At 37.9% G+C, this 11,496-nt stretch overlaps 1 protein-coding gene across 1 annotated transcript; it reads right to left on the bottom strand.

The window, feature by feature from the left end:
• Positions 1-748: 748 nt before the first annotated feature.
• Positions 749-11,147, bottom strand: RIOK3 (RIO kinase 3). Its single transcript, XM_062570221.1, has 13 exons — positions 10,994-11,147; positions 10,309-10,430; positions 9,431-9,576; positions 9,203-9,307; positions 8,412-8,521; positions 7,581-7,724; positions 6,899-7,026; positions 5,626-5,817; positions 4,998-5,157; positions 4,390-4,470; positions 4,217-4,306; positions 3,728-3,835; positions 749-2,193 (listed from the first exon to the last, which is right to left on the bottom strand). Exons 1-13 carry the CDS (start codon positions 11,057-11,059, stop codon positions 2,092-2,094), a joined length of 1,554 nt encoding a protein of 517 aa, XP_062426205.1. The 5' UTR covers positions 11,060-11,147; the 3' UTR covers positions 749-2,091.
• Positions 11,148-11,496: the final 349 nt, after the last annotated feature.

The raw sequence follows: 11,496 nt of genomic DNA, 5'->3' as shown, positions 1-11,496 counted from the left end.
CTCTACAAAATGTCTTACAATCTCCAAGGGTTATGAGCAAATTTTAGTGCTGGAAGTAGAAAGTTGTTTAGGCAACAATTTTTGTCGAAGAAAAATGATAATCAGGACCATTGACTTTAAATCACAGGTTTGAAGAGCATTTGCAGTTTAACTCTGTACCAGATTTTTAGAAAGAGCTTTTTAAAAATCAGAGTAGCAATTGCACACTGCTACTAGCAACTTCCTTTCCTTCAAATGAAGGTTTACCCATCACTCCCTTATTTCTGCTCTCTTTCTTCCCCTTTTACCTCTGATGCAGACATCCTTCTTTGCAATCTAATACTGTTGCTGGACAAGAAAGTTGCACTGCATTAGCAACTGCTTTGGAAACAACCTTCCCCCTTTCCCCCCAGAAATCAATAGGAATACTGAAACTTTAAAAGCATAGTCATAGTCTGTGTAATGATTTTTGAAATAATATTTAACCCACAATCCACACCACCTCTGTATCAGTACGTATGTGTGTATTCTTCTATTCTTTCTTTGTGTTCAGTTATTTTTGGCAACTGTTTCAGGCAGTCATTACGAAAATACTTATGTCTTTGAAAGCCTTAAGTTTCTTTACTTAGGAGAGTAAGGAGCAAAGGGCAACATGACTGTCTAATTCAAAAAATGGAACAGTATCCAGGTCTCAGAGATGAGACAGGCACAAAAGTCAAGATTATTTAAAGCAGCCATCAAAATAGTCAAACATTTTTATATTATGAGCTACTGCAGTCACATCCTAACACCATTTTATTGTAATATTGAGGATTAGTGATGATCAATTCACTCCTTTTACAAAGAACCACACAAAAATACCACCACAAGACCTTAACTTTTTACTTTGCCATCAGTTTTCCAATAGAAAAAAAAATCACTTTCACAGCACATTGTGAGAACATCACACCTAGCAACACTATATTCTGCTTGATAAAGAGCAACATCAGAAAAAGCAATCAAAAAGTTAAGAAGTTGATCAGAATTTAATTCCAAACTGTTGTGCTACATTAGTTCATCTGTAAATGCGTTAGAGAGAAACTCTGCTAGATTTTTAGAGCTTGCTAAAATTACTGAAGTGTTACAAACGTTCAGAAAGAAACACCGACACTGAGAATAAAAGCATTAGAGACAAATACAATTGAGCTTTATTTGTGTACCTGTATGCAAAAAGCTTCTTTTAAAAATAATTCTGATTAGACTTGGTTCTCATAGCCTATGGTTACTTTCCAGGTGAATGAGAAAGATGCTCTACTCAGAATTCCAGTGTAGGCTACAAAATTAACACAGAGAATCACTTTTGGCTTGCACTGAGTCCTCAGAAAAGCCTGTGTATCAAGAATGAAGCTAACTGAACTTGCTCTTTGCTATGTAGCCAGGTCATAGCCCTCAGGATTTCCTGCTATTTCACCAAAGAAGTCCTCTGCTGGGTGGTTTCAAATCTGTTTCTCATGGAACACCAATTACATTCACAGAGGTAGTTTGTGCCACACTCCCATTTACTTTAAATGAAAAAGTCCAGATTTTTGCATATATAAAGACATTGTTTTGTTAAACTAACATTTTCATCATATGATTGCAGCCCATAGTTTGACTTCTCATTTTGCTCTCAGGGGAGAAAGGCAAAAGGCTTTGACATTGTGCCTATACAAACTTAACTAGTTTTTCAAGTAGCATTAGGAAACAGAAGAGGGACTCTTCTTGGATGCTTTCCCATATATGCTTCAGACAGTCTAGAATTTAATTTTTTTAAAAACTAAAACATATAAGCTCTGAATCATGCAAAATATGATCACCTCAGCTACATTAGTCTAATGTAACTGGACAGTTGGTGAAAGTGTCAGAACATCTAAAGAGGCAGTGACATTCCATTCTCACAGTGCCAGCCCCACTTATGGGCTAAGTTAAAAAATACACTGACACATCACCATATGCTTGCTTTGTTTTCCATTTTGGTATTCAAAGTCAACCACTCTCTCTTGACAATGGTTGCCGACATTTACCACTGCACCAACATAGTCAGAAGCAGCAAATGTGTGTCTTTTTTTTTCTTCAGCAGCTATACACTCAGTGCTATTCATCATATATAGGTGGATCTCCATCACTTGGAAATGTAGACACTTTCTTTCCATGTTTCTGCACGTGATCTTCATTCACCTTCTCCAAAGCTTCAATCTAGAGATCCAAAAATAAACCCATTCTGAAACCATAAAACCATTGCTGCACTGGGATCTTTCCAAATACTGCTGAAAAGTAGATTTAGGTGACTGATCAGGTTTATACAACATTTCTACTTCAACGATTCAGTCAAATGTATGATGCAATATACTTTGTAAATACAGCTTGAAACGTCTGTTTTCTACAGTTTAGTAGAAACAAACAGCACTCCTTTATAGCTTCATGCTATATAACTTAAAATGCATGAGTTGCAAGGCTGACAAGATACTTCTTGCATCTTCAACTACATTCTCCAATGTGCAAAATAATCCCTTTCTCCAATTCTGAACATCTCTCCTGTAATTTAGGCCATCCATTAATATTGAAGAAATTTCAGGTAATACTAAGATTACAAACCCAATGCCATCATTATCAGTGGTGAAAGCAGAACACAGTTATATTTAAATGTTTTGCACAATGAAAGTATCACAATTCTATAGCTTATTTTAAGCTTCAGATTGTCATGTTTGGATTACTTCTTCTTACACTCCTAGAGAGGTAAGTGTAAGTTACTACAGACCAAAGTCTAAGCTCAAAGTTTAGAGGTAGGCTACTTAAACTCATTTATACAAACAGCTATAAGACTCCTCAATTAAAACAGAAAAAAAAGGAAGACTAAAAAAAAAAATCCAAAATTCACAACACAGATAAGGAACTTTTTTGCTTGATAAGCTGATCTATAGGCACTTTGGAACAGTTTTAAAGAAAAAACACACACCTTCATGGCTATTTTGCACTGTGTTCCATTTCCTTCCTCCTCAGTTTGAAAGCTTTTGAGTAGTTCTAAATTTTCATCTACTACATGCAGGACCAGCATCAACTTGCACTGCTTTAATGAGACAGACCAGAGTTGTCCTGCAATCCTTATTTTAAATAGTAAATACAGAATTTTTTGACTTATTTTTAATACTTGTTATATTAGGACTCATGCCTGAGTTACAGCCAAAACTTGAAAATAAGAAGTGAAAGACCAGAGATTCCTAGTCCATATTTAGAGGAGTACACATTTAGGTGTATCATTTTAGGCTTAGAACATGCAAAATGTTAGCCCACAACTTTAATAAATTAAAAAAATGTAGAACATTTAATTGATTAAAAATAAGCAAATAATAGATGCGTTTTTTAAAAGCCTTCCTTTCTCTGCACACCACCTTTAATATTTGTAAAGCAAAACAATAAAGGTACCTTTTAGCTTTTAACTAAAATAGCCTACCAAATTATGCACAACATTGAAAGGAGCAACTATATGCAACATAGAGCCTTTTATACTTGGGACCATGGGGAATAGAAGCTGGCCTGAGAGGTCTGTCAGTTTTAGTTTCCGAAAATGATTGTTTTAACTTGAAACAATCAAGTTTTGAAAAGGAGATGCAGAATGGTTGCTGAAATTATACTCAGACACACTAATTATGCTAACTCAATTTGGAAGTTAAAGAATTACAATATTTGATAGCTAACCAAATTAAAGCGTTAAACATAAATAATGTTATACCTCTGCTTGGAAGTCTACTTCATTGTCAGCTGCAATATTTAAATCTGAGACAGCATTGAAGAGTTCACGCTCATTAAGTGCTTCTGTCACACCTCCTTTCTGGAAGAACTATTCAATACAAAAAGCATACATTAAACAGTGTCTTCACTGCATGATACACAGCTTTCCTTTTCCTTTCACAAATTACAGTTACTAATTTTCAGTATGTCATTTTCACGTTTGTTGATCTACAGACAAGATAAAAACTGAAATATTTTTTTCCTTTTAGTAGCATCATCCTATTAATCTATAGTCTATTCCCCTTAGAGAAACACCATTCAGTTTTGCCAATTTCCAAGACTGACTTCATACATAGTTAGCAATGATCATTTTAAAAATAAAGAGTTGAATTGATTGATTTTTTTTTTTTTTAGCTCTGAATTGAACTGATGCTGTTTTCCTTGGAAAAAATACAATGTAAGAACAGATTGTCAGATGAAGATGTCCTACCTGTGAAACATTCCTACAGTCTCTGAACAAAAACTCAAGTCCATGAGGGTGGGTTGGCTCTACAGATTGACTGACATCAATAAGCCATACCTACAGTCAGAGAGAGACAGCCACTCACTTGTATTAATGTTTCATATTAGATAGAACTTTTGCTTCCCACATTAATATACTACCTTTCCATCATGCCAAAGCATGTTGTATTCACTCAGATCAGCATGGACCAGATTGCACTCTTTATACAACCGTTGCATCATCTGCAAGGAACAAAGTCAATGGAAAAAAAAGAGGTATATTCCTGTCAACACTGCTTGCACAGCTGTAACATAACAAATCATTCCCCTAACACTCACACTCATTATATCATTTCTTCAAGCCTACAGTAAAGCTTCATACAGGTGATTGCAGTTTTAGTAAACTACCTGCCAATTTAAGCTTTTCTCACTAAACTTAGTCTTGCTAATGTCAGAATAATCACTCTGGTTAACTTGTGTCATCTCTGTCAGTAAGTGCAAGTGTATTAGACAGATAGAAGTTCTCTAAATATAGCTATTATTCTCATCCCTATCACAGATGAAATAAGCGTCACATTCCTCCCACCCCTGTGCATACTTTCTTGTTTATTCTAAGTTGCTCTTTAAACAGCGGTAAAATAACCCTTTGGACTCTGTATCTTTAAAGTGTTGCAAGCATCCTGAAGAGTATGTAAATGCCTATTGCCCTGCTAAATTATTTCTCTAAAACAAGATACAAGCCAGAACCAAAAGAAAATCAGCAGTCTTACATTAAGAATTTGATAGTAGGCCTTTTTCATATCTTCATTACTAAGTTTCACATCCTTTAGTTTAGGAGCTGGGACTTGATCCTGGCCAATGAAAGACATAACCAAGACATGTTTCTTCAGGATAACTACTTCAGGACAAGGAATTCCTGCATTTTGCATTCTGTGGAACAGAAAATAAGATGTTGATTAAAAATCTCTATATATACATGCACACACAAATGTATATTAAAAAATGTGTATATGTACATATACACACATAAATTCTAATTCCTTCTTGCTCTTTTACGGTCTTAAAAGCTAAAGAGCTATGCTTGAGCAAATTGATCCAGAGTCAAAAGATGTATTCAGTATTTCACATGAGATAATTTGGATCTTAAAGTCGTCATAACAAGAACTCACTGACAACTAACTGCTTTTAAAGCTAGAACCCGACAATATCAAGAACTTAGGAATTCTGCCACCAAATCTCTGAAACTGCTGATAATTCATTAAACCATCAGAAACTAGAGTTTTATTCAATCTATGCCAGGTTTTATGTTAAATACCTAAACTTCTACTCATTCCTAGTATAACTTCTTTAAACAGAAACTAGGAAACTGATAGTGTTTTGGTAAGTATGTTTTTGTACCTTGTCAAGTTATGCATTTCTTTCTCAGCCCACATACGAATAATCTTACGTGGATTCAATTTACTGAAGCGGTCTTTAAATCTGTAGTCATCTTTAATATATTTGTCACGGTTCTTGAATTCATTAAGAGTTGTTTTAAACACTTTGATGGCACATTCTGAAGGTATAACTTTATCATCTTCATTTGTACTTCTGGAAGAAAAAGTCAAGCATAAAAAAAGTTAACTATTTTCTCACATCCTTACAAGGAAAGAGAGGATTTTGCTTTGATGTTGTAAGATGCAATGATTTTTAAGCATAAGAAAATACCTGATTTTTGTATCAAGTTTGAAAGCCACTTTAAGTTAAATCTGCAAGAGTTCTATGATTAAGTTTAGATCTTGAATGTTTGATTTTTGGAATTTTGATAATATGCTTATCAAATAGATTCCATTTCCTCATATGTTAATAACATGTCAATAATTCAGTTAGGAATCACAACTAACAACAGCTCTCAGGATGGATAAAATTATTTCAAATACATTACAAATGAAGTAAATCCTTACATTAGAACTGTAATCCTAGTCCACCCATTTTTGGTGAACATCACAAAACATGCTGTCACTTAAATAAGCAGTGGAATCCTCTTGAACATCATTCAAATACTATTTTTCCCGCTCACATTTGTGAGCAGATTAGCTGTATTGGATTTAATTAGTTCTTACTTAACATACTTTAAATAAGGGAGTCTGGAGTCTTACACAACTTCTGAGGTGCACTGCATCCTAATTCTAATTTCAAGCTGTCCTAAAAGCAAGAGTGAATACCTCCACAGATGGAGGTGGGAGCCGATAACACAGTGATTTGTAAGAAAAAAAAATAAAATAAATCTGCAGGTGGCCAGAGATCATCATGACAGCTCCCTAGCCTGAGGCAGATCAGTGGAAACAGTTCCCAAAAATCTCAGAGGCTTACTTGTGTGTGTATATATATATATATATATATATATATATATATATATATATATATATATATAAACAGACTTCTACAGAAGTTACAGTGGATTTGTTCAATCAAACAAACAGTCTCTAGGGAAGAAAGTAGGGATTGTTTGCTTTAAGGCTGGTAAAGCTGGTTTTCAGAATATGTTATCAGCTGTGTAAGCATTAATACAAATGTCAAATCTTGAGAAAGAGATTAAAAAGGCAGAATATTTGAAGTATTTCTGTGGTTTTCCCCTTTTATACCATCTTTGACAGTTAAGACTAGCGCCAATAATAAATAATGTACATACTTTCCTCCATATGCATGAAAAACAACAGATTCTTTTCCTGTGCTGATGCAGCCCGTGATGGTCTCCAGCATCCCAGCATTGACCATCTTATACAGAAGTAAACGTGTCTTAGGATCCACCGCTTTCTCCTACAAAGGTGAGATGAATACTCACTTCATTAAGGTCATTAAAGTCAAACAGAAGGAGCGTTTCAGAGCATTTATATACTGCAGATGTCTACACAGAAAGAATAACATATTAATTGATACAAAAACCGCAAATGAAGCGAAGCTAAACTGTTCTAGCACTGTGATCTTTACTCCTTAGGATTTAATACTCTCAGGTAGATTGTAAGCTGTGCAACATAGTATTTTACCAATTCTCCACAGTGTGGACACTGTCATTTCTTAAAAGCACTTCATATAGGTTTTTCAGTCTTAAAAACAGTGAACCACAATATCCCGAATATTTTATCTTGCTGTTACTGCTGTAAAATGAATATAATAAAACACACAAGTTTAAAGAGGTCCACAGCGGGCACTACCAAAGGCCCTACTCAAGACTGGGCCTACAAAGCATAACAATGGATTTCCTAAGTTATTAAATTGTGGAATTTAGCCGGTCACTTCATCGTCCTGACAGGATCACCAGAACGTTCAGCTGTTACACAAAATAAAGGATACAAAAACAATTAAAAACATACAGCAGTGGAGTGCTCCTTCTTTTCATGGAGCCTTGCACTTCGACGTTCCTCAGAGTACGCATGTTGCTTTAAGGCATTAAAGACTTGATTGGACAGCTTTAGGTCCATCCCAATTCCATCACCAACTTGGAATTCTGGTGCAAACTACAAAGAGATATAATAGCATTTTAAGCATTACCACTAGCAGGCATCCTCCCCGCTCCTCCTCCCCCACAACGCGCGCACACACAAAAATAGCCTAAGCAGAAATTTCTTGTTCCAATCTGCAAAAACTTCAGGTAAATTAGGACCTAAGTGATGGTATTCCACAAAGTGGGTTTCACAAAAGTTAATACATTGCTCTAAATTCAAAAATCAAAATTCAGCCTCAAATAAATGAGATAACCTAACAGCCTGTAAAAATAACACTTGCAGCATTTCCTTATTTTCAGGAGCTGTACCAATTAAATTAAAGCAAATTTAAAGGTTGGATAAACAGATTGAAAAGATGTATATCAAACAACTGAAAGAACTTGCTCAAGCACCAAACTTGCTGGCAATTTTTTTTTTTTAATCAAAACAGTTCTGTGCAAGTTCTTGAATCTCTCTATTAGTATACTTAGCAATGATTAACAATTAACAACACATTAAACAAAACGCACAATCCAAATTCCTACTCTGAATAACTAATCCAACCACTATGTTGCTTTTGTTTCTTAGGAGAGTTCAAAAAAATAATGCATAAAACACAGTAGCACAGACAAACACTAGTTCTTTAGTTACAGCATTCCAAGCATTTTTGTAAAATATATTTTTATAACACAAAATTAATTCTCTGTAGTTTTCACTTACATTTTCCATGCGAGCAGTGTTCTTTCTTCCACATACCACTTCATCATGCTTAGTAGTAATGTCTTTTCCCTTTCCTATGAAGCCCTTTTTCGGGGTAGTAGTAGGTTTATCTGTCAGTAGCAAAAAGACTAAGTCAAACTCTACATTTCAATAAATATAACTAATGTTCACAAAGGTTTGATGATGTCCACAAAAAGCTCAGCTGGTTAGAGCGTGGTGCTAATAATGCCAAGGTTGCGTGTTTGATCCCCGTATGGGCCACTTGTTTGAGGGTTGGACTAGATGATCTCCAGAGGTCCCTTCCAACCTTACCGATTCTATGATTCTATGATTAAAAGCTGTATAACTTTTATATTTAAAAAGAATAAACTTCAGTTGTGTGATCTTAACACAGTTGTCTTCTCTTATCCTAAAGCTGTCAATTTCTTTTGCTATGTTGCAACTACTTCTATGCTTTCTCTAGGGTGTCAAACACACTTTTGACACATTACAGATGTAATATGATGTGCAGATGCCCAATACATACTCTGGATAGATGTAATGACAATAAACATATCCCACAATACAGTTCTTATATGATAATTATTATTTCAGATTCATCCCCTGAAGCCAGAATACTAGAAGAGAGAAATCTGAAGTTACCAGATTAACTTCCTGCACAGCAGCTCACAATCAGAAGACCTGTCTTCTTTACAACCAGTCCCCTTACATTCAGGGAATGTAAGTATGGCATTTTCTTAGGTCTAAATACGTAACAGGAAGTTTTTGTACTGTTTAGAGTTACCACATACCTGCTCTGTAAGGATCGTGACGAGTATCCTGCCAATCAACCCCATCCTCTGAACTGTCACTGTCAAAGGGATGCACCTTCCGATAATTTTCAAAGGATATAGAGACTTGAGAAACAAAACACATGTTTATGGTTATCAGCAATTCACTACTTCCTCACAGCTCTATCACCTTAAACAGAATGTCATAAAATATCTCCAAAGCACAGATATCACCTTTCATAAGGGTACCTTTGCTATCTCCATTGAACTTTTTCTCTTCACGCCGAAGCTGTGCATCATATTCCCGGTCGAATTCCATCTGCAACATCTGAGCTAACATTAGGTCACTTGATGTGTCAATATTTTCTCCTGTAATAAATGGTCCTTCAGTAACACTGTGTAACATAAGAAAGGAATTAAACCAAAAACTTAGCTGAAAATAGTAGTCTAAACACAAACATCACTTTATATCATTACTTTATAAAAAAAGATCTAATGCAGAGCTGCACAAAAACTAATGGATCTAAACATAAAAAAACCCAAACTCTAAGGAGTAACAGAGCTCCATCTCTTTTTACCCCTCCTTTACAGTGGAAACATTGCTTCAATGCCTTTATTAACCATTCTGTAAGAAGCATCAGGTTCCAGTTTTAAGATGCCATTCATGAAAGAGAGGCTTACAGCTGAACTGCGTTACATTGCTCTGCTTCACAGAAAAGATCAGGGGCAGAAGTCTTTGTATGAATTTAGAAGTAGTAAGCTCGTGTGTTGTGTTTTGAGCTTCCGAATACTGAGACAATACTAATGATAATATATATGAACAGCAGAATAGGTAGTTTTCAAAATAACCTAGCACACTATGAACAACAGCTCATCAAAAAAGTTTTTCCTTCTTTTTTGACAATATTTCCCTAAATACAGCTTATGGATTTGCTTAAAGCACCCTAAACCTTAAAGAAAGCAGCAGGAAAGGAGCAAGGACAGTAAAGAGTCCATAAGAAAAAATTTTAACACGATTTTAACATTTAGCTATATTCTTACACATGAAATACACTGTAATAAAATCCACAAGAGATAGATGTTGACTAGACAGCCATCAAGATCATTACTCTAAGATTTAAACTTACGCAACCACTTCAGGAAAAGCAGCATTTTCTTCTTCCAGCTGCAACTCTTTTGCCAGCTGTTCACTCATTACATCAGCAAGAGAACACGATATTGATGTAGGTTTAGGTGCTCCCCAGGGACACTGTGAAAAAACATTTTCCTCAAGTTGACAGAAGATGTAGAGTCAGTCCCCACTAATCCCCTAGACGTCACCGGCTACAAAGCGGGCTCATACAATTACGCAAGATTTTGTCTTCTATAGGCACTTAGGGGAGCATGATTTTCTAAAGCACAGAAAAACGTCGAGGGGCGATTTCATAAACTCGGTAGAGAAAAAGAGTGATTCAAAGGGTGCCCATGGTCAATTACTAGCTGCAAAAGAAAAAAGAAGAAGGAAGAAGCCTCGCGTTTTTCGGCTGCAGTGCGCTCCGAAGGCACGGGGCAGCCTCCGCACGCACCACCAGCGAGCTTACACCGTCCCCGCAGCAGCGCTCCGGGGAGAGCGCACCAGCACCTTCCCGCAGGCGCCCTCCGCCGTTCCCGCACCCCGAAAGGTCAAACACCGCAAGCGGCTCCGCTACGGGGAGAGAGGGCGGCGGCCGGGCCCCGCGCCGATAACCAGGCGCCCTCCGCCTCCCGGGCCCAGGCGGGCGCCCCCGATAGCGGCCCCAGCGGGCAGATAGGGCGCCTGGCCCCGCCGCCCACCTTGCTCTGCCAGGCGGGGCCCGGCCCGGCCTCAGGAGGGGCGGCGGCGACTCCCACCGGGTCCATCTGTGCGCGCAGCGGGGCGGCGGCGGCGGCGGCGGCGGCAGAAGCTCCCCGCACAGCAGCGCCGCTCCAAATACAAACCCTTCCGGGTTCCCCCTCCCCGCTCCTCCCGCCCCGTCACCTGCCCTCCGGACCTCTCATTGGCTGGCGGCCTGCGGGCGTCACCCGCCCTTCCGGTGATGTCGCCAGGAGGCCGGAAGCGCTCGTGCCCGGCACGCCGGGGAGGGACGGGGGACAGGCGGGCCGGCCGGCCGCGGGCGGCCCTATATCGCGTTTACCTGTAGTATCGTAATTAAAACCTGCTGTTTTCCGGAAGAATTCTCAGTTAAAGGGGTAGAGGCAATCTCATGGCATTTTGCTACAATGCCTTGCCGCCTTACCGCTCTGTGTGCAGGTTTCCCTGCGACGGGGAAGCGGTGGCTAGGAACCTCCCTGAGCCT

This window comes from Rhea pennata, chromosome 2 (genome assembly GCF_028389875.1).
Source record: "Rhea pennata isolate bPtePen1 chromosome 2, bPtePen1.pri, whole genome shotgun sequence".
In the NCBI taxonomy this organism is placed as follows: Eukaryota; Metazoa; Chordata; class Aves; order Rheiformes; family Rheidae; genus Rhea; species Rhea pennata.
This window is presented reverse-complemented; position numbering and strand designations above follow the sequence as displayed.

Coding starts and splice junctions, on each gene's coding strand:
- RIOK3 (XM_062570221.1), bottom strand. CDS start 11,059: ATGGACCCGGTGGGAGTCGCCGCCGCCCCTCCTGAGGCCGGGCCGGGC. Junction 8,522..9,202: donor TCACGATCCTTACAGAGCAG/GTATGTGGTAAC, acceptor TGCTACTGACAG/ATAAACCTACTACTACCCCG. Junction 7,027..7,580: donor AGAAGGAGCACTCCACTGCT/GTATGTTTTTAA, acceptor TCACCTTTGTAG/GAGAAAGCGGTGGATCCTAA.